At 34.6% G+C, this 23,245-nt stretch overlaps 1 protein-coding gene across 1 annotated transcript; it reads right to left on the reverse strand.

Moving 5' to 3' along the window:
• Positions 1-973: 973 nt before the first annotated feature.
• Positions 974-21,155, reverse strand: LOC145751472 (ephrin type-B receptor 3-like). Its single transcript, XM_082567634.1, has 19 exons — positions 20,949-21,155; positions 18,443-18,513; positions 15,419-15,540; positions 15,059-15,304; positions 14,632-14,828; positions 14,311-14,421; positions 8,892-9,086; positions 6,076-6,187; positions 5,661-5,911; positions 4,652-4,833; positions 4,190-4,550; positions 3,910-4,032; positions 3,491-3,673; positions 3,341-3,402; positions 3,005-3,214; positions 2,702-2,896; positions 2,398-2,579; positions 2,169-2,318; positions 974-2,083 (listed from the first exon to the last, which is right to left on the reverse strand). Exons 1-19 carry the CDS (start codon positions 21,040-21,042, stop codon positions 1,897-1,899), a joined length of 3,234 nt encoding a protein of 1,077 aa, XP_082423760.1. The 5' UTR covers positions 21,043-21,155; the 3' UTR covers positions 974-1,896.
• Positions 21,156-23,245: the final 2,090 nt, after the last annotated feature.

Here is a 23,245-nt window from a genome sequence, read left to right on the forward strand (position 1 = left end):
AGTTTATATTGAAAACCATTTTCAAAGGAAAATCAATTTAACCAAAACTAAAAGCGCAAAATTACTAGATATAGTTCATACTGGTTTGTGTAATATATCTAAAGGTTTAACTGAAGACATGATGTAACCTAAGGCCTAAAAATGTTGCGGTTAGTGAGTGATATTGCTCGACTACGTAAATATTGGAGACATCTGCATAAATTTTGAGGAGGCGGCAAGGTAGATTAACTTGTTAACCCTAAAACTCGTAATATATTGTTAAAATATTGCATAGATAACGCTGTGATATATTTATATTTAACTCGACTTGCGTAGTCTGTTAACATTTTCTCCTATAAATTACTGTCCTTCTAGTTTAATAATCCTTTAAATATTTTGTCTAAGAACTAAATTTAGAAATTTATTTTAAAATTAGCAAAATATTTTTTGACTGTCTGGATCTCAAATTTTTTATCTTCTTGCAAAAGTGCGATCGCGCGAGTAAAACTCGAGTTAAATTGAAACAGAGAGAAGGAGAAAGCAAGTAGCAAATTGTTTATATCTTTAGGCAGTACATGATTACTAACGACAAATTACACCAACATTCAATATTCGCGTTGTACTAATCCATCGAATGCCACGTTAAATCCGATAAAGCTTTCAAAAATGCATATTATAACAACAAGAAAAGATAATTACCGCAATTTACATGTTTAGTATCTCGGTTTAATTTGTTTAAAGGCAAAAGCCACCAGTTTATGTTATATACAAAGCTACTGTATGCTTTTTTCCCTATTCTCAACATTATTTTAAAAACTGTGTTCAAAAAAATAATCTTAACTTAAATTGAAAAGGGGATAAGGTGTTTTATTTAATTTTTTTCACAACTTTAAATTTAGACAACAAATAAATAGACAACAAATAAATAGACAACAAAGATGGTTACACATTTTTTTTAAAATGTTATACAAACTTGCAAAAAAAGTTGGGTTTAACAAACATTTTTGTTTTTATTTAACAAAATCAATCTAGTTTAAAGTGGTATAAATCTTAATTTAAACAAACAAGTTAGCAAACGTGTTTGTTTATTTACATTTTACGCAAAAAATATCTAAGTATTTAGTCTGATAATCAATGTTTAGATGTTTCATGTCAACTTTTTTGTTGCTTCCAGTACAGATCTTAATTGAAATCAAACACAAAAAGCTTTGTTATCTACGAGCTGTTCCGATGTTTCTTAAAATAAGGAAAAAAATTGAGCTTCACGTTTATTCGAAAAACAGGAAACACATTCGGTAAATATAAACTTTGAAAAAAATAAATGTTCACCGCATTAAAGCGAAAATGTTCACCGCATAAAAAGTGCAAATACAGTGCTGACAAAATATTGTACGCTCGTCTTGCAAAAATGTGAAAAATGGAGAATAACGAAGCAAAATATCTTGCATGTTTGTCCGGTTATATAAACTGGAATATAAAAAAAAATTGACATTTTGCCAAAAAGACGTCATAGCTAAGGATATGTTTATTTTGTAGTAAACAAATCCAGAACGTGCATGCTCTGGGAGCTTGCATGGCCGACTGACCTTTGTAAATTACTATAAAGTTGTAAACAAAAATAAATAATAGCCAATACAGAAACAAGAAAATAACCACAAAATTCAAAAAAGATAAAGAAAAAATCTGATTTTTCTAATTTAATTATAAACATGATGACTTGTTATAATTAGGAGATGGTACGCTGCGGAACGGTAGGTTTCAGTTAGAAAGGGATATTTAAAAAATGTTCGTGTTGGTCGTTTAACAGGTAGCCGGAAGCAAATGCACTTTCCTAAAATAGATCTCCATCGTCCACCCGATTAGAATGACATTTGCTTTTGAAGCGCTTAGTTAGATCACAACTCATGCTGCGTAACATCATACGTTTACACTTCTTGAAAACATTGGCTCTTCTTCTTCTATTATAATCGAAGATGAATTTGAAGTACGCGCAGAAGAACTAGGTGTGCTCGTGCAAGTACTTAAATGTCTTTTTAGTGTGCGAATCCCGTTTTCCAGTTTATTCATATGAAGAGTGACGTCAATTCCCATCATTTTTAAATCGCTGTACATTAATTAATGATAATTAGTAAAAAAGTGCACCATATATCTTAAACAGAAACAAAATGTTGGTTATTTAAACTACTTACTTTATGGTTAACTCGGACACTTTGTCGAGACTGTCAATCCCCCGATCTCTAAACTGGTCACTGTAATTACTGAGTCTTTGAATTTGCAGCCACTGCTCGACAGTAACCACTTCACCATTGTTAATAGCTCGGCCAAGGTTGGGTGTGGCCCTGAAAAATAGTAAAAGTTATTTTTGTGGCAGATCTTTTAGATAAAAAAATCTTTAAAGGTCAAGTGCATATTACTTACATGTTTTTGGCGGCGGATGATCTTTGGGGAATAGTATCTCCTGTTGACAAATCATTTCTTAAAGGTTCGGGTTGCCGTAGAAGGGAATCGAACCTCTGAACTAGCTCTCCAAAAGTTGGTCTCATGTTCGGATCTTTTTGCCAGCAATCGAGCATAGTGGTGTGTAATATTTTCGGACAGCCCTATTTTAAAGTAAAATGTTATTTTAAATATTGTCTTACAATTTTTGTTTCTAACCTAGCGTTTACAAAACAAGTAAAAGTTTATTATTTTTTTCCCAAAATTGACACTTTATATTTCTTACCATAGGCGATGGTAGTCTCATTCCATTTTCAACATTATCCATAATCTCGAGATTACCCATGTCCCAATAAGGTTTTTCCCCGTATGACATCACCTCCCACATAACAATACCGAAGCTCCATATGTCACTCCCTGAAGTAAACTGGCGATATCGTATGCACTCGGGCGCCGTCCAGCGGATTGCGATTTTACCTCCCTATAATTCAAATTTATTTTAGGGATTTCGTTCAAAAAAATTTACATAAATTTGTAAACAGTTTTTAGAAGGTACAACAGGTAATAAAATATATGGAATTAGCCTTACCTGAGTGGTGTATATTGCCTGTGGATCATTCTCCAACGTTCTAGAAAGACCAAAGTCCGAGACCTTGCATGAGAGATCGGAGTTTACAAGAATGTTTCTGGCGGCCAAATCTCTGTGAACGTATTTCATCTGTGACAAATATCGCATCCCACTTGCAATGTCGCGTAGCATGGTTACCAGTTGTATGATGGTAAGTTGACCTTGTCGTGCCTAAAAATTACAGACAAATATCTAATTAAAATCACAAAAATGAAACTTTAATTGGTTGACGTGTTTAACCATAAGTATTTGCTTTAAGAAAATTTCTTTATTAATAAGAAGGAAAATATAGCTTACCTGAAGATAAGTGTCAAGAGAGCTGTTTTCCATGTACTCAGTCACAATCATAAAAGGTCGATCTGTAAAGGAACAAAATTAAAGATAAATAGATTGTAAATAAAACTAAAACATATTTATATAACAAAACTATTTTACAAATGTACTTACTTTTCGTGACAACTCCTTTCAGTTTAACAATGTTCGGGTCGCCGAATTGAGCAATCGTCATTGCTTCCCGCAAGAAATTAATGTGGTCACGTTCACTTGCACCTGACTTAAGTCTCTTCACCGCAACGCTGATCTGCTGTTTGCCTTCAGTTAACGTCCCGCGACATACTTCAGCAAATTCGCCTACACAAATAATATAATAGAGGTTGATATGTGCTTGGTTACATAACTGCTAAAACGATTTGTTTTGAGCAAATCTACGCTTAACTTTTAAATATCAGGCTTTCAAATTGTAAAACCAAACCAGTATTTATAATGTTATGAAAGCACTTTATTTAACAAGTGTTTACTAAAGTATTGCCTTAGAATACTACATTTAGAATTTGAATTCAACATGTACAAAAAATTTTTTTTCTTACCTTTTCCTATTACTTCTTCAACTTTGATCTTGCTGACGTCAATCTCTTGTCCGAATTTTGCGATCGCGGTCTTCGGGTCAGGGTAGTCTACGTAGATTCTCTGCCCTGGTGGGGGTAGGTCAACTGTGTAAGTATATAGACGCATTGGCCCCCAATTTTTACATGACAAAAGTGAACTACGATTTTTACCCCAAAACACCCCATTTAAAATATACTAACTAACTATGAAAGTTTCCAACATGCATTAACATAGGTGATGTTATAAATGGTTAATATTTACCTATAAGTCTTTCCTGCAAAGCATGTTCGTTGTGCGAATTTCCGTTGCTAGTTGCGGTGTTGTGTTTCTTTTGTTTCTTTGCCGTCCGCGAGGTGTTCAAGCACAATAACTTTCCGGTCTTCTGGTACCTACACACCACGACCAAGATAAACACGACCAAAACCGCGCCAGCAACGATGCCAACGATCATCATGATGTTGCTGTTGTCTTCGGTTATAGGTTCAGAATGACTCCCTTGGGCAGTCGTAAAGGTCGATGCTCTGCTGTAAGGGCCATAACCTGCCGATGTTTTTGCCCGAATTCGAACTTGGTATTCGGTGTTAGGTTCGAGCCGGTTGAAGCTCATTTTCCTGGCGATAGTCTGTAATAAGGCGTTTCATGTTCAAAAAAGGTATGAATTGAAGACAAAAAGTATAGATAGCGCATTTATTTTCTTAGCTATCAATTGTTTTAATAAATTACCTCTTTAGCTATTGGTGCAATATTCAACGGTTGTGCTCTTCCTGGAGAAACTGAATTCCGTTTTTGTAATTCCACTTCGTAACCGGTTGTTAACCCGTTTTGATTGGTTGGTAACTGCCACGCAATCGTGACGTCACTGGAAGATCGCTCTGTGACGCGAACGCTAGTTGGCACTGACGGAGCTAAAAATGAAAAACTTTTAATTAATTTTTGCATAAACATACCCATAGGCGTTTTAATAACGTAATTATACAATCTTTGTTTAAATTTTAATAAAACAATTCTTTGTTTTTAAGAATTACAGCTTAAATTTTAAATTCCAGGGAGTTCCGAAAACAAGTTAATCTAAACTGACAGGCAAGTGTCACCCTAAATCCTAAGCCAAGTTAAGGCGGTTTAATGGCCTAATCCGATACATTTCAAAGCCTGACATTCAATGCAAAACCGCGGCGAACTTAAAATTATGTTGGAAATGTGTTCTCAGAAAAAACATACGTGTTTAAGGTTGTTATGTTAAACATACTAGGGCGTCCATCAATAAGCATACAGCGTATGCGGAAAAAAAATTTAATCTATCTTATTTAAGGTAAAAATTCCTCGCTGTTTTAATACAAAACACTTAAACGTAAACTGTGGTTATTTTTATACGACAACATCACCAGATCAGCAGATATCCATATTATAGACGCTTTAAATGCAAACCGAAGGGAGATTCTTAAAACAAGAAAAGTTCACGAAAAGTTGGTAGTATCAAAATATCCGGATTATTTTAAATCAGAAAGTAACAAAACTGTAATCCAACCGCAGTCGCACGTTTCTTATTTTTGTTGACAAATATCTGTCTAGCCGAGGACAAATGAAATTCAAATTTCAGGAAAGTGGTTTAATTAATTTTGACCCACCAATATTCCAAAATATGTGGACGTCACAACACATAGACATCATATGATATTTAATTTCCTAATTTTAAAGTTTTTATAAATTTATACCAAATAAATTTATGCCGTACCTGATTGGTTGGTTGTAATTGCGACTTCAGCCACTCCTGTTGAAGGAAATTCGTGTTGTAGGCTTGCAGAGGCACCATTATGCGAGTGCACCTTAAACTTGTACATTGTGTAAGGCTCGAGGCTTTTGACAGTTATTCTAGTTGCATAAAATTTTCCTGAAGTCAAACGTGGGAAAAACTTGATGGGCTTGGTGCAGTCTAACCATTGTGATGTAGCGCCACTAGCGACGGGTTTGTAGGAGCATGTGATACTAAAATAAATTACAGTATTTTGTTAAAGACGGCCATTTTGGTAAATATCGACTACATACAAAAATACCAATTTTTTAAGTAATTGAATAATAGGCAAAACAGATTTTTTATTTACAAAAACTATTTTAGTTGGTTAAAAAATATTTAAAATATTACAACATACTTGTAGTAAAGATCACTGCGTCCGCCATCTTGTTTTGGGGCTGACCACTGTAGTTGGGCGTATGTTGCGTTGGATTTCGTAACCTCTAGGTTTAATGGTGAACTAGGAGGTCCTGGTAAAAGTAAAAGTAAATTAAATTTAAAAAAAATAAAACATCAAAAAAATATGTATATATGCATTCATTTTATAGCTGAAAAGGTTAAAAAACTTATGACATTTATAACGGCCTATTTAACAATGGTCATATTAATACAATTTACATGAATATTAAACTTGTCTTTGAAGATACAAAACTAAATTTAAAATTTCTATGGTTTTTGTGACGCGGGTATTACCCAAAATTGATCCCTTCCGATTAGGAAAAATATTTTACCGATCTTGTCCTGTCACGCTATTTCTTTCATGAAACGATAATTTGTATTAACAATAGCCTGTGACATTTATAGACGTTACTGTACAATGACTTGTTCTGTTGGTGGCTATGATTATGGGTAACAAAACAGATATATTTAACCGAAATTAGTTAAGTTTGTGGTCCTTCAGTAATGAAAATTTGGGCCGTAAATTTTAAGTAACATCGTTTCAAGGTACGGATATATTTATAGGTTCAAATTAAGAACTATAATACCTATGCTTACGTATTAGTTTTGTCTAATAAATCATCGTGTGTTGTTGTTAAACTGTAGGCAATAAAACGATTTGCGGTGGCGCAAGCACAAACAATGACACCATCTTTATAATTATGTAGCACTTTATTGTCGAGAAGAACAATAACCTTTAATAAGGCTTATTATGTAGTTACATGTTAAAGGAATGCGCAATATTGTGTTTGTTTAGAAAACAACGTAATTTAATAAACGTAATTTCATGTGTTTGCCTTTGTTAACATATACAAGGTGTTAAACTAAAAATAAATGACAACCTTGAAAAATTTTAAACCATAAAAATAGGCGACATATTAAAAATATTTTACAAGAAAATTTATTTTCTAAAAGGCTGTACATTGTTCGTGGTTAAGCCTTAAAGGAATAGGCAAACAAGAGTCTCTTAACAATTTTATCCTCTGACAGCATGATTTTATATTGCTATTAAAACGTAATTATCTTTGTCTAGCGTTCCAATTTAAGATATGTCTCTAAATTTGTAGGGCAGACTGGGATAAGGAAATGGCCTATTTTATAAAAGCTGTTTCAACATTACTTAAGCAATTCTTAAGGAGTTAAGTGAAAATTATCAGAGGGCTGATAGTAATTGATAATTTGTTTTTTAATAAGCACTTAATGCGTTTTGTTAGATTAAAAAAACAAAAGTAAAATTTTGTTGAAGTATCTTACAGCCTTATTTTAATGCTCCTTATCTTAAGCTTAAAAGTAAAATATAAAAGTCTGTGGTAACAACCGTTTTGGGGGTCGGTAACTCGACACTTTATTCATTCGATTTCAAGGTAATGAAATTGAAGTTGTATTGCACCATGACGTAAACAGTTTGGAGACAAAACCACAGCCGAAAGTTGAACACGATTCGCTTTGGTATATGAATGCCGTAACTTAACATTGGAGGTCATGCGGTGGCATAATTGCCTGTATTTAATATAACGCCATATGTATACGACGAAAGTTATATTTTTATGTTTTACCACCTCGGGCGCACTTTAGATAAATGTCGTTTATACGAGGGTGTATCTGCATAACTTATATATTGCGTCACTGCCTTAAGGTTAAAGTGTCAAACCCATGGCGCTCGAATTCTCTTAGACGTAATCTCAATCAATAAACAAAGGCATTAAGGTAACAGTGTTTTGACGTCAGAGTTTATAGTATAACATACCACGCCAAGAGCAATGTCTAACCTTTTCCTGTTCGACAACTTTAACGTAAAGTGTAGACGCCAGTACCGTACCTTAATTTTGTATACAATCAACCCTGTGGTTAAACAATGATTTGCATTCTACAATTTATATACAATCTATCATTAAATTTTCAACTTTCTAAATCTAAATGTTAATTTTGTATTTAAAGGCGTGCTAACTTTAAACATGGGAGTAACTTTAAACATGGGAAGGACAAAATGGCGACGAATGTTTACAGGAAAGTGGTATTAGCTTTTGTTAAATATCTATCCGCTAGGTGAGCTGTGGTTCATGATTTATATCCTTATAAACACAATGGGAAATCGAATTTAATAAATATGTGTATTTATTGAAGTAATTAGGCAAAAATTATAATAATCCTATAACAAAACGTCAATTTTAAAACTTCTTTACAGTTGTGTTACGCAATAGCAAATACAATCGCGTGCATATGAGCGCCTACTCTTAAAATATTTGCCTTTCCAGTAATTTACGGGATGCCCATAAAAAAATCCGAAGAACAAACTTACACGAACGAGGCATAAATTTTATTGCCTTACCGCAGCCTCGAATACACATAAAGAAAAAAGGCATTGATAGTTCCAGAATGTTAAAAATTCCAAATCAGAGTGATGAAGTACGACAGCTTTTATCAGGCTCAAATAAAGAAGACTGATGTGGTTGACTTTAATTTTGAAGTTATGGGAATATTGCGCGTGAGCCTAGGTGTTGTTGTTTTAACTTATGGCTTAATTAACACTTGCGACATGATCGTGATTAATAGTGCGGTTAATTGTAACTTGAAAACAGCGCGTGCCCGAAAAAAATTACAGATTTCAGGCTTGTTCGTGATTCACACGAAATTCAAAGTGTACCCTATAAGTCGCTATTAGAGGATAATCCAATTGAATCGCGCTAGGGATTGAACCAATCTACGTCATACATACTTTAAAGTCACGTGACTTACTTGTACACGGAACGCTGATGTCCTCGCCCGCGGCTCTTGCGTAACCTGGGTGACAGGGGCACTCGTTGTGGGGTATTGAGAGCTTTCCGATGGCGGTGGAGGGGGAGGTCGGGTTCTCCGGGATCCCGCTGTTTCCGGGACATTTCTCGCATTTTTCTTGGCCCGTGGTCGACTTGTAAGTACCAGCTGGACATTCTGTAAAAAATAATTACAAATTTATTTGGGTATTTAATCCTATTTTTACTTTACAGCAACGTTAAATAAAGGTGAGGCGATTTTAATATTTAACTGCAGTCTTGTTTGATGTTACTGATTAAGTGATTTAAACCCCTCATTCTAGAAATTCCTATCTAGATCTTAGTCGTAAACACGCACCTATGATTCATATTCAAGTCGCAACAACAGAAACAGGAACTCCAAAATGCCTGTTTAACAAGTTTTAACGTCCACAGTTACGCCTGGTTTAATATTTACGGTTTATTTGACAAAAATGTTTGTCGATTTGCAAACTACGCCTTTGGATTAGCGATTGGCACTTAGTGAAAGGTATTGCCACAATGCACACACTATTCATTGACATTTTTTAAATCGCTTTTCAACGCCCAAAAAAATCTACCCTGCGGCTTTGTCCTATGTACTCGCAGGTGCATACCGATTGATTGTATATTAATAAACAATGAAAAGCAGAGAAAAATTCAAGGTCAAACAATTAAGCCGTTTTTGAATGGAAATGATATTTAACCGCATGGCGTGCGAGTAGAAAGGATGAAATTGTTTAGGTTTAATTTTAAAACGTTAACAAAAATGTTGCTTAAAAAATGTGTGTACCTCAAACAAGAATTTTTTTTTAAAACTGATTGAGTAAGGCCACAGTTAAAATCGCTATTTCCCAAGTACCATGACGTCATTAACAGCGGGTAGCATCCATAACAATTATTTGAATAAGTGGATTTTTTCCTGTTCATAAATCATAATGACCAACCGCCAAGACTTTGAAAAAAGGGCCAATTAGGGGAAAATCATTATCACTGCAGAAGCTTATTTTCATGGCTAATTTAACGCTAAATTTAACGACTTAATGGCTGGATACGGTTTACAAGTAACTTAACATGGCAAAAATGACAAGTAAATTGAACGGAACAATCATTTGCACATCATCACTTGTAATAGTGTCAGAAAATAAATGCAACACGCTTCTAAAGGTTTAAGTAAATGGATACCAATTTGTAAGAGAGCGAAGGACAGATGTCACTACAGTGGGATTTAAATAAGACAGGGATTAAGATCGATCACTAAAAATACTTTCCTAAAAACACCATACGGAATAGTATTTCGTTTTAGCTATATATGTCTTGCTTTAAGCATATTTACAAAACTTAAAAATAGCCGATCTCTTATTTGAATTAAAATTAATCCTCAAGCTGAATATGTAACGTTAAAATATTGCCGGTTCAAGAGTTAAAACAAATATTTGGTGCTTAATCAGTAGCGCACATCTTGGCCTGTGTGCTAACAGTACCCGGTAGTTCAGTAATGATTATACAAGTGGATTTCTGTTTTTGGAATTCGCCCTCATCGCTCATGTCAATATCTCATATTCAAATAGACGACAAAAACAGCTGGCTAAAAAAATGTTATAGAACTGCACGTTTTTAAAGAGTTTGTTTGCATGTTATATTAAACCTGCTAATGTGTTTGGTAATTAGTTTTGCGCGCTTTTTGTGATATATAAAACGTGGTAAATGCCATAATGTCAAAACAGTTCAAAATAGATATATTTTCTCCCATCTATAACACGTTATCAATAAACAGATATATAGCGATAAACATCCATAGAATATGACGTCATTTAGCCCAAAATGCTGGCTAAGCGACGCGGCGCCTATTGTCGGGCACTGCTAGCACTAAGGACGTGTAAAGCCAACACGAATTCACTTTCAAAATCCTTTAAGTAAACCATGGGGTATACGGGACTCCTGTTCTATTTAGGTTTTTTAAGGCGCACAATCAACTTGTTGAAAACGACGCTGGGTTTTCCTATTCCACGTTCGCACGATAACAGCAAGGTAAGGGATTAGGAAAACTCGTGTGAAAACAAGCCGAAGTAGAAACAATAGCCCGGCATCACTGATGCTGCTAGGCACAGTCTAACAAAGGCTTTAAACGGAAGTAAAAGCTAATTCGGGTAACGCTTTCTACCTGTGATTGTCCAATGTTTTGGAAACCGTATCCCCTTTAACACAACAAAAGCGCTTTCAGTAAGTTCACGATAAACTATTTCCGATAGAAGTGACATAATCGCGATCAGAATAGTTCTGGAGCGCGTGAAATGTAACAAAAGACAAACGTGGTTGTATTCAACCGCAATGACGTCATCAGATTTTAAATCATGTTCAATACCCCGAAGCAGGAATTAAGGAAATCAAGGGATAGATCTCAACAAAATAACGTATTTTTTTTGGTATTTTTAAGCGGAAAATTAACATTGTTTTGAGGCTAAAGAAACCCTAAACCGTGAAAATTGTGCAGTTGAAACATTTGCTATATCGGCGCCACGCTCCAAATCTTGCTGCGCTAACCTTTGAACCCCCAACCTTAACGAATTTTACGGGTCGGGGCGCAACTACTTTTTAGGCCTAAGTTTCTATACAAGAGCTTTGTGGTCGCACAGGACAAAAAAGTGGAGAATAAAACTAAAAAATATGTGTTAAGGTTTTGAACAACAAAACCCATGTGTAGACAATCGACAAAAACATTTCTGCATTGTTAAGCATCCTGTATTTTTAAAGATATCATGATGTGCACTTCGCTTATCGACTGGAATAATGTAACAGGCATGCAAAGCGTCCTTAGTTAATTAGGTTAAAAAATGTCTTACCAATTGACACCTTGCGACCTCAAAACACCGGATCAGTAACACTGAAAATATAATGACCAGCGCTACTTGTAATATTTCAAACAAATGCCAGTCAAATTTCAGCCAAAGTTTTGATAAGAAAATCAAATGTTATGGAAATGTAAGACCTGCTTTTAAGTATGTAAGGTGGGGTTGTTCCTTACCGTGACCAATTACAAAAAAAGAATTGATTATAAACTTGAAATTAGCTAACGACAAGGGCTTGCTTGGAGACTATGTTTAACAAAGTTTTTGATTGAAGCCGGGTGGAGCGTTAGTCAACTATTAAGAGAACAAAACAAATAATAAAAACAAACATTTCCGAATCAGAATCGGAAATTATTGGCCTATCCTCTTTTAAATCAATCGAACTACAAATAAAAAGACTAACTTTGATCAGTGAATTTGGTAAGATTATAAATAGGATTAAACAAGACTTTGATTTACACCTGGATTGCATGTTTATGGGTTACGGAAGTCGTGTAAATGTGGCTGTTGATTAGGAAATATTATTCCGCCGCAGCACCGGGCCCACACAAAACGAAACAACATATTTTAAACAAGAAAGATAACAGATAAAGCTTCTCTGCCAATGTTGGCGATTAATAGCCCAAAATAGAAAACAGATTAAAATAGATTCGTGATCATACGCATAAGCCAATTTACATTTTTTAGATTTCAATTCTAAGCCTCAGAAACCTTCAAAAAACAATGTGTTATTTCTCAAAAATGTGATTATCCGTTTAGGTATTCGAAATCCCCTTAGGAGTGCTGGAATTTTCCCAAGTATTTCCTCACCGTTGGTCATTATAGGGTTTTAAAACTTTAAATGTTAAACTCTTGCGCCATGTCATCAAAGATATCCCATCAAGTAGTCTTAGGTGGCTGAGCATGCGTAGATAAGAGGCCAGCATTGGGAAAACAAGTAACTGACAAGGCTAACATGCCAACCCGAATGGTGTAACTACCTAATTAAACAAACCTTAAAGGCACCTTGATGTCTATGACTTCCACATGCAAAAGACAAATTTGTTTGCTTTTTATATTACAGCGATTGTTATAGGTGTGGCCTTTGATTACAAACAGATAGAGTAATTTAATGTCTTTACTTTCCTATTAAAGCATTTAAGGTATTTGGTTTAGGCCAACCATGCCAATCGGGTTCTATTATTTCAAGTTACATGGACATAGAATTGCCATTATGTTGAATAAGTATAGGGTCAAATCGCGACGTGAAAATATGTATTGAAATAACAACAGGTTTTGAACGAATAAAAACACGCCAATTCAGCAGACTGAACGCCGCCAGCCCAAAACTTCTTACTATTTTCCGACTTAAACAGCAAACTTAAATCAATATCTTTATCAACAACGCTAGAAATATCTGGGAATTATTGAATTATAAGTGTTTGTTATATGTAGAAATGCCAAAAATACGTAACACGGTCCTTTCTCATAAAACGCACCGTTTTGCGTGAATAGAAAAATTTGAAATGTAGCCATGGACTTGAACGAGTTGGTATGTCACCGCAATTCAAAAGCACTCAACATATACCAATTTTATTAAAACGCTTAAATCACATTGGAATGTCTTACAAAAATAACAGTTTATTGTGTTTAATGTCAAACTTAACTGTATCCAATGGCTTTAATACACAAAGGGGATCTGAAAGTTTAATATAAATTTCAAACGCGTGTTTATAACAGGTAAGTAAGGCTTACAGATTTATATTATGTAATAAATATTCGCACAAAAACCCATAAACGGCCAGGGTAAACTTTTCTACCCCCGCATTGTCAAATTTAATGCTTTACGACCATGGCAAAGTATAGAACATAGGTAAACTGTAAACCCTAAATTTGTAGTCCCAACGTGGCTAACGGGTCGTAAAAATTCCTAACCGTAAAATAACTATAGCGACAAAACATATCATGACATTATTAAAAAAAGGGCATAAAAATGTCGAGTCAAGAAAGGTAAAAACATGACGTAATCGTTAACCAGTTATTTACCGAGTAAGACGTTAAGTACACTCTTGCATAGGGTGCTTAAATAAATCAAGCAAGACAAAGCGGAAATACAAGTGACCATTATAGGAACAAAATCCTGTCAACAAGAAAGCAAAATAGCGCTAGAACTGTACTTGATAGGCTTTGTTACCTACACATTCTGAGAAAAGGCTACATCAATAACAATGGACACTTGGACCACCACTGCTTTTAAACACAATTAAGTGATCTGCAAGGCTTTCAAAAAATCCTTTTTTTAACAATTACAAATCATGAAAAGATAAAGAGGCGCTAGCTAACAATTAAATCGAGACTAGCTTAAGCCATACGGTCTAGCTTTTTTACATCATCTCAAAACATAATTGTGGGATTGCATAAGAATTAATTATAGCCCGCGATATCATACGTGCTTAAAGCGCGAACTGTTAAACCGTATAACCCTAAATCATATTAAAAATCGATACAGGTAAGTTGTTATTATGGTTTTAAGGTAATATTGTGAAATCTTCTTACCCCTGCACTCTGTGTTGAGAAAGTTGCGCTGGTATCCTGTTTCGCATTCGCACTCTCCAGTAATTATCTGCCATTGACCGTTGCTGCTGCAGTGATATAAAGGCTCGGCGGCTGAAAAGCAAAACGGTCGATTACTAAACTAGTATTTAAATGTCGAGGCGCACATTCCGTCGCTAGGCAAGTTTATAATTATCGCAAAATTGCTAAAAGTACGTTGACGTCACTCAATTTTGAGGAATTTACAAAACTAGATTCTTATTAATAAAATAACAGCTTTATTCAATTAAAATAGTCACACTTATATTTATATAAACATCTTACATTTTGTAGTTGGGATTTTCGAATTTACAACGCATTCTCCCTTTATAGTCACTAGAGATGCCACACCATTGGCCGAAATGGTACGTGGAAAGACAGCCAAGTTCTTGACAATTTGAGGACAGTAATAATAGTAAACACGAACTGAAATCAAAGACATACAAGCCCCTTGATCTTGGACAGCTAGGTATATACCATCTCTGAAGGTAAAAAAATAGTATAGTTAATGAAGGTAAAAAAATAGTATAGTTAAAAAACCTTTTTAAAGATGGTATAAGCAGTCTTGAGATACCAAAATATTTGGAAAATGTCTATTGTTCAAATACATTATAACAAAACTTTGTATGTATAGAAAGTATACAAAGGCATGTAATATACACAACACAATATTTTATAATAATGTACTGAGTACTGGAGAGGGTAAAACTACCTTGACAATGGACCAAACTTGAATGTTTTCTTGTTAATGTCGTTGGCAGAATTAGCTGCCACAGTGTCGATTTTCATGTAAGGTTTTTCATGCCAGGGTGGGAATGTACTGGAGGCAATATTGGATGCAGCCTCGTAGTAAAAAATGTTGAAAGTCTCCTTGCATTTTGCGTTTGCATTTTCAATCGAACCGGGAGAGCATCGGGTCACCGAAAATTCGACGTCCATGTAAATCTGCTTTCCACCTCTATGTAATACAAATAACCAAATAAATAAATTACTGTTTTATTAACACACTGCAATAGCTAGACAGCAAAATATTTGTTTTAAATTCGTGGGTTTTAAATAAATCGTGGTCTACCTTGCTTCAATAAACGGAGATCTTATCCAATTATTGTTTTCCTCTTGAGTATTGATGTTACAGATTTGGTAGGACCTAACCACGCTGTCATAATTTCGGTCATAATTACTCACTTCTTCCCACTGTAATTAAGAAATAGAAAATTTTAAAAGATTTAAAAAAAATATTGTACAAAAATGAATGCTTGTTTTTAATAAGGTTATGCTCTTTTTTAGTCTCAAAGTAGAAATAGGCAAGTGGAAATTTGTTTTTAAGTTTCTAAAGGTTCGACAACACAAAAGAACGGGCGATGCCTTGGCAAATAATAAGCCATTCAAATTAGAAAGGGTGACAATGGGTTTATTAGAAGTTGGGTTAACTTTTGTTATTCGCCCGAAGACGGACCGCTACGCCTTGAATAAATATTGATAAAAAACGAAAAAGTGTTCGATTCAGGCCAACAAATACCCGTCGCCAATCATAATATTACACAAGCACGAGGGGGTTAAAGTTTAAACCCTAAAACGCTTTGTAATACCCACAATTGAGGCCATTAATCTTTCTCTTATATTCTGTAAACTCTGAATTGATATACCCTTAAGAAAACGTTACGTCATTTGAACAAACTAACTTAGGGTTCAACCGGGCCGTATTGATGTTATACAACGGCGATTAAAGCGTGCGGTTATGTCAATTCCGAGTTGGCACGATAAGACTTATGTACGACTTAACCTGGTAGGGATTTCGGTAGAACGACATGTCCTAAGCCATCTCAAGGAAATGTCATTTTGCTTTGTGGTTAAAATAAGTTAAAGTTTTCCTTGTCGAATTTTAGGTTCTCCCGAGAAACGCAAACAACACTGGTATGTGGCATTCTTGCAAACAAGAATGATCTTTAATAAAATGATCTTAAGCCCTTTACGTCACTTGTCGTAGTCGGTTATTTTTAGACGCTCGTCTTTGCCGCATTGTCGGTACGTCAACCAAAAGGAGTGGCTACATAGTTGTAAGTGTAGGTCGCGAATTTACGGAATTCAGAATTAAAAAAATGAAATAAACCCTCGAAACAACAACAGACATTTTTTATAGGGTTACGTTAGAACGGGACCTTAATACAATTACACCCCGCTGAGATATCAATAAAATTAAACCTTTTAAATTCTACTGCGTATAAAATTGTGCAAATTATACGTAGTCTTTGTGTATTACGGTGAACGCCGGCCGGAAGTGAAATTACCAGTTACGATTGAAATTGCAAAGGCGTGGCATGGGGAATTAGGGTTATTAATGGCTCAGAATCAAGCTAGTCTCTTTATTTGATGTCGTGATCGAATAAAAGACTTTCTTTATTACATTTCGACTCTGAGTGCATAGCGCAATAACGACTGTTGTAAAGAAGTTATTTTCGCGAATATACTTGTTCCTTGTATTGAGACTTTTGTCATTTCGCAATTCTCAAAAGGTAAAATATAAAAAACAGCCTTTTCAAATCACGTCCCATATAATATTCGAATGTATTGTGTGAGGCTCTTTGCAAATAGAGCAAAGGCTATAAAGGTATATTGCAACGTCAAAAGCCATTCATAAAACGGTCGTTATAAGATCGTACAAATTCCGAGCTCTTGGCTTAATGATTAACATTTAAAACACACAAAGGAACAAGAAATAATTGTGTAATTCAATAACCCTTGATATTGCAATGTAATGATAAGAACATGATATTACATTTTGTTACAGCATTCTGTCTCAGTTGCTAACCTACTTTTACCATAATTTTAGTTTTTTTAACATTTAAAAAGAAATATTTTTTTATTTGGCAACCCTGAAAATGGCGCAATATTTTTTTCAGTTCCGTCGTCTTAATTTAATATCAACGTCAAGTACATTTTTGACGAGAATTGGTTATGGTGCGCGGCCAAGCATAAACTATACACTCAGGTCTAGAAAATTCCAAAGATTGTCAACTACGTGAATATTACTTGAAATTGTGAGGCTTCAACCCACATGAAACGGCTTAAAATCGAAGTTATTTCGCTTAGAAGGCTAGAAACTTTGAAGCGACTTGGTATGTTGCCCTGTCAGGCGAGGGCATGGAGTGAACTAGATTAAGATCTACGCACGATTTTGATCATATTTTGACTGGGCACCACAATAAACTGACACAGGGTTGTGTACAGGCTTCCTGATTCACTGTAATAAAATAAACGACTAAACCGCACTTTTTTTTTCGAGCAAAAAAACAAGTCGCGTAAGGCCTTGAAAATGCAGTCGGATCACAATTTTCTTGGTTTTGCGGTTTTCTGTTATTTATCATAAACGCTCTTAAAATGTGAACGATTTTAATTAAAATTGAGTCCAAACAAATTTACACAACCCGGAATAATTTATTAAGGTGTTTAGATTATTCAATAAATCACCTAACGACAGTAATTCCTATTCACCTATTTTAGTAACGATTTAAACGAAGAACCCTTTTCTTTATTTCTTTGTTATCTTCCAATAAACATTGCGCAAGGCCGGTTAGTAAACATTACATTATTTTACCAAGTAATTAAGTCGTTAACTTACATCCGTTTGAAACAACTAGTTCATTAACCTTATGCAAATATCCTTTCGTGTTTACAAAGAACAAGTACAAACAAACGGTCTAACGATAACAAATATTAAAGGCCAATTTCGTGTAGGCGTTAAACAATAAACGTTTAAGGATTATGTTAAGTTAATTATTTGCATAAAGATATTCGATAAACTTTTCGGGGGTTTTTACAATACGGAATACCAGTTTAAATGTATTGCGAAAGAATGTGGGTTTTTTCTGAAATATCAAGTAACCAAATACGTGTTTATAGTTATAAGCGAGTCAAGCGACATTTACAAGAGGCCAAGATGTGATATAGATTGGGTTATTTTAACTTTAAACAGGAATTGAAAGGTTTGGAGAATATGCTGGGTTTAAAAAAATATACACCATTCTAGTACAAAACAAAACGTTATATATAACATATATTTAAGATTTGAATTATTAATTGTTTTTTTTTCACTTACCCCTTCTTCTCCAGAAGAATGTTTCGTCCACCCGAGGTCGCTTGTTGCAATTTTCGTGTTGTAAATTTCCACTATTAAAACACAAAAAAAAATATTAAAACAAAATAAAAACCGATTTTCTATATCGCCTTTAAAATCGTTATATAAACGATTGTTTACAAAAAAATGCCGGTGCCCAACAAAAATCGATTATCTTGGCATGAATCGCCATTGTTTATCGCTAATACGGAACAAATCAGATAAGTACGACGATAAGTGTGACGTCACAATCACTTAGTGACAAGTCACGTGACGTGAGATGCACGCCAGGTGTGTTGGGGTAATGTGATAATCGGGGGCGGGAAATGAACGCCCTTAAAACCCGATTTTTGCAAAGTTAAGTTGAATTTAGGAAACAATAATTGAAATAGAAGGGAAATTACACTTGTAGCAGAATTCGAATTTTAACCAAATAATCCTTAAAACTTTTAATTAACGTTTAGCAATATGACCTATTAGGCTTGGAAGTCAATACTGGATAATCCCATATATCTCACACAGCATCACAATGCGTTTAATTTTGTTAAATTAAAACTGAAGGAATTATTTTTTTAATAAGTCGAAATAACGGAACGATGACCCAGATTAAACATCGCACTGAACACTTGCCATTGTTACTAATTATGACGTCACGGACAAAACGCTTCCCATTTAACGCTCCATTTTTTTCGTCGGATCCGGAGTTTTACAATCGAGAAAAACACGATAAGAAAATCGTAAATTCGCGCCTCGTTCGAGAATTGACACTTTCACACGTGTGCAGTCGAGCGAGCCACAATATACAACCGCGTTGCGTAGCAACCACAGAATATCAAGTTATTACGCAATCCGTTTATGCATGGAAATTAGTAAGGGTGTTTTAAATTAAACATTTAAGTAAGACGCTGTATTTTCTCTAAGGTTTAGATAATCCAATGCACTTTGAATGGCATAACTTAATATCGCTTCGACTTTTGTGTTTTTAATTTAACAAACACCGTGAAAAAAACAAATAATGATCTTTTTTGCGAACTTTATAAGCCGCCCGGATTCACACAAATAGGTCACCACAATTTATAAACATTCACTATAATCCTATATTGACATGGCATCTTCTTTACGCTTTACGGTTAAGATGGGCCAAAAATAGTCGCAGAATCCGAAAACTTTCTGTTTTTTCAGTGTTTGAATAATAATTGATCCATCGTGTTGTGCACATATTTCGCTGTAGACTTGTTTACATTTTTTAACATTCTATATTTGATGGTAAATAAATCGAACGTTAAACATTAAGCAAGATTGGTAATTAATTAGAATATTTTTCTTGGAAATAAAACCTTATAGGCCTATACAGATAAACGGAACACGTCAGAATTAGATTTTAAAATTTTGAAAGATATTTAAAGTCGAAATGAACAAAAATTCCTTAGTTAATTTCTGTTAACCCAATTGTTTTAACTTAAAGGTTCACACGGGGTAAGGTTACGTTTGTGGTATCACGTGATCTTTTTAACACAACGACTTAGCAGATTAACGTGCCTGCTTTTTGAGATAGAAAACAATGACGTAATTTTGTTATATCCGAATTCTCGAAATCGAGATGAAGATTCGTCAACACAAAGTCAAGTTGCATCGTAAAACGATTGTTGTTTTGACATACGTCATAATATATCGTAAAACTTTAACAGCATACGCACTATTTTAGTTATGAGAAAATACGACGTGATCGATTCAACTCCTAGCTCGACTGATTTCAGGCTATTTTAACTACCTTATACTTGTGATGATATGCGATAAGCTGTTATGACGGCAAATGTACGGTTAAACTGACGCAGTTACCCGGTAATCGCTATCTAAGTTAAGGCTAGAAAAACAACAGGTAATTTTCGCTTGGTTACGGCCAAAACCTGATAATTTACTTATGTGTCATTTCGACTATGACGTCATATTGGGAGGTTACGGATATGTATCGTTAGGTTTAAGCACTGTTATTGTTAATATTGTCTGTAAGAGCCTACACAATAGAACTATCCGTTTAATATCGATTGGAATTCGGGCCAAGGTGATAAAAGAACCACGCGGCAGTAACTTCAATAAGCCAACCGATACGGGCTTATGAAAACAAGCAAAAAATATTTCATCGCTTTTAATAGGCGCTTAAGAATTTTTCGATAGCCCGGAACTGGTGAACAATAGCGCGGAATTTCGATTCGAAAAAGCCGGGGACACCTTCCCAGTTTCCCCTGGGGATCATCTTTCACTCGCTTTGTGTTATCATGAACCGTTTGTTTTTCTTTTCAGGCCCAACAAGGGAATTGAGAAGCTATTACGATTGTTTACATTTTGCTGTACCGGGTAGATGGCAAGGGGGCAAAAAAATAACCCACAAACCAAACTAAACCTGGGTTGTTATGAAACCCGATACCCATATTTTAAAACTACCTGTATTTTTTACAAAATTACTTCAAAAAAAGGAGTATTAACTTACTTATATCTCCATTGGTATATCCAACAATGCTGACCATTACAATCACTGAAGCTAAAACTTGGCTTAAACAGCCATTGAACGATGATGTCACCATCTTCAGACTTGAAAATATTCCAAACTTTTTTGACCAGTTTTGAAAAATTGTTAAATTAAAATTTGAATTGTAACTTAAAAAGATAATTAACAAAAAATCGCTTTTTAGTGCTATATTCTGCAAGATTTGGTAAATTCAAGATAGATGAGTTTACTAGCTAATATAACAATATTCTTTTTTGGGAATTTATTAAATTTTCTTAAAAAACTTCCCGACTAAATATATTTTAAAGATTATCTAAATGCAAGCTTATTAAAATTCAAATTGTTTTCATAAAATACTAGCTAAGGTTACATATGACTAATTATAAACCTGATCGTGCTTTTAATTATTAGCAAATTCTTGCATCTGTAGTATAGGCCTACGTTAAAAAAACTAGAACATGCGTACTTTTTGCAGATGCGAACAGACATGCCTAGGCACATTCCTCACGACCTAGCCGTTACGTCTCCGCACGCTGCTGATAAGCGACTGAATGCTGAAGGCTAGGACTACTCGCTACGTCGAATCTCGCTCTACGAAAAAAGATCGCGGCTTGAAAGCAAACAAAAGACGACGCTGGCGCAGAATGAAACATCCTAGATAATACTCGGAATGCTATCTCGCTCTAAGAATGGACGTTTTGGGGTAGAAATGGATTATCTATTGTTAACGCATATGACTTTCATACCCCCTAGCTTTGATATAATGCGATTTGCACAGTTCATTTAATTGCCCGAAATCCTTAATTTCCCGATTAAGAAAGTCTAAACTAAGTTCTATTTTATTAAATTAAAATTAAACGGAGATACGCGTTTAATTAAGTCATCGCTGTATATTTAAACTAAAGTTAGTTCAACCAAAAAGCAAAACGTAACTACAACCCATAAGTGTTTATTCTATAAACTTATCATCCCTAATACATAGGAAATTTCTTGTACAAACATTTTTAAAGTGTTACTAATTTGTGTACGGTATAATTATAGGTGTGCCACTACATTTAAACGAAAATTTCCAATAATTACCACCTATACGGTGTGACATTGGTAATTAAAACCATGTTTTGTAAATTGATTTTTAATTTCGTAATAGTAGTGAAAGGTTATTACTCTATTTATTATTTGTTTTAAACTAATTCAAAATGTTAACATAGTTCAGTTTATGCGGTCGGTCAAAGATATAGATGGTATTGATTTACATTAAACTTATGAATAAACTTCTTATAAAAATGCGATTACATGAAAATTAAACATCAAACTTTTCCTGATTATTTTATTACTACTATCAGTTCTTCATGATAAAATATAATGTTTGCGTGTAGCCTTTAACAGAAAGCATATCTGACCTAGCATTTAAACTTCATTTAGTAAGTGTATATCTATTTAGAATTTGCAAGACCGTTTTATTACTCTATCTCAGCAGTAAACCATTTTAATTCTAAAGTATTAAACTTATTACACCCAAACTAGTCTGATGTTCTGATCTTCAAAATGATAGCAACCGCCGTACGCTCATAATATATAAACAGCTCAATATTTACTTCTTAAACGATCAAGGGTCAAAATTGTACAGCTCTGTAACCTGGCACCGAACAGCGTACACTGAAGCTTAAAAGTGTAGGTGGCAAAACTTAAATGCCCCTTGCTTAATCCGAAGGTTTACTCACTTTTTTCTCGAGTTTTCGCACGTAGCCTTGATCTGCTGGCCACGCGCCTTCACAGACGCTAGGCTTGATACTTTGTTTTCACTGTTGAATGGACCCTTGCTTACATAATTAAATACAGCCCAGCGACCGACTGGGCCTGATGCTAGTGTCAGATAAAGTAAGTAAATAAACACGAGTGCGTGGCTCGACCTCTCCGTTATTTATTTTTGCACAAACAACAGCTTGATGTATCGCACCAGAGCACATGTCTGAAGCAAAATAAATAGTCCAGTCTTAATACTTGGCCACCGTCACAAGGTGTAAAATATATTTAGACATTGCTATGTAGCGACTAACGGTGTTCAAATTATTACTAAAATATTGACCCCTCGATGTCGTGATGAGCCATTTTTATATAAAATGTTGATTTATTCAAAAATAATTTGGAAAACGTCATAAATTCAAATACAACGGGTTTTGTTGTCTTAGAATAAAATATAACATATAATAAAACGGACATAGGCTTACCAAACAAAAAAATACATACAAACACTTTATTAGTTATCTTATTGATTGAAC

This window comes from Corella eumyota, chromosome 4 (assembly GCF_963082875.1).
Source record: "Corella eumyota chromosome 4, kaCorEumy4.1, whole genome shotgun sequence".
NCBI lineage: Eukaryota > Metazoa > Chordata > Ascidiacea > Phlebobranchia > Corellidae > Corella > Corella eumyota.

Coding starts and splice junctions, on each gene's coding strand:
- LOC145751472 (XM_082567634.1), bottom strand. CDS start 21,042: ATGGTGACATCATCGTTCAATGGCTGTTTAAGCCAAGTTTTAGCTTCA. Junction 15,305..15,418: donor TCTCCGTTTATTGAAGCAAG/GTAGACCACGAT, acceptor TGTATTACATAG/AGGTGGAAAGCAGATTTACA. Junction 9,087..14,310: donor TCTCAACACAGAGTGCAGGG/GTAAGAAGATTT, acceptor TATTTTTTACAG/AATGTCCAGCTGGTACTTAC.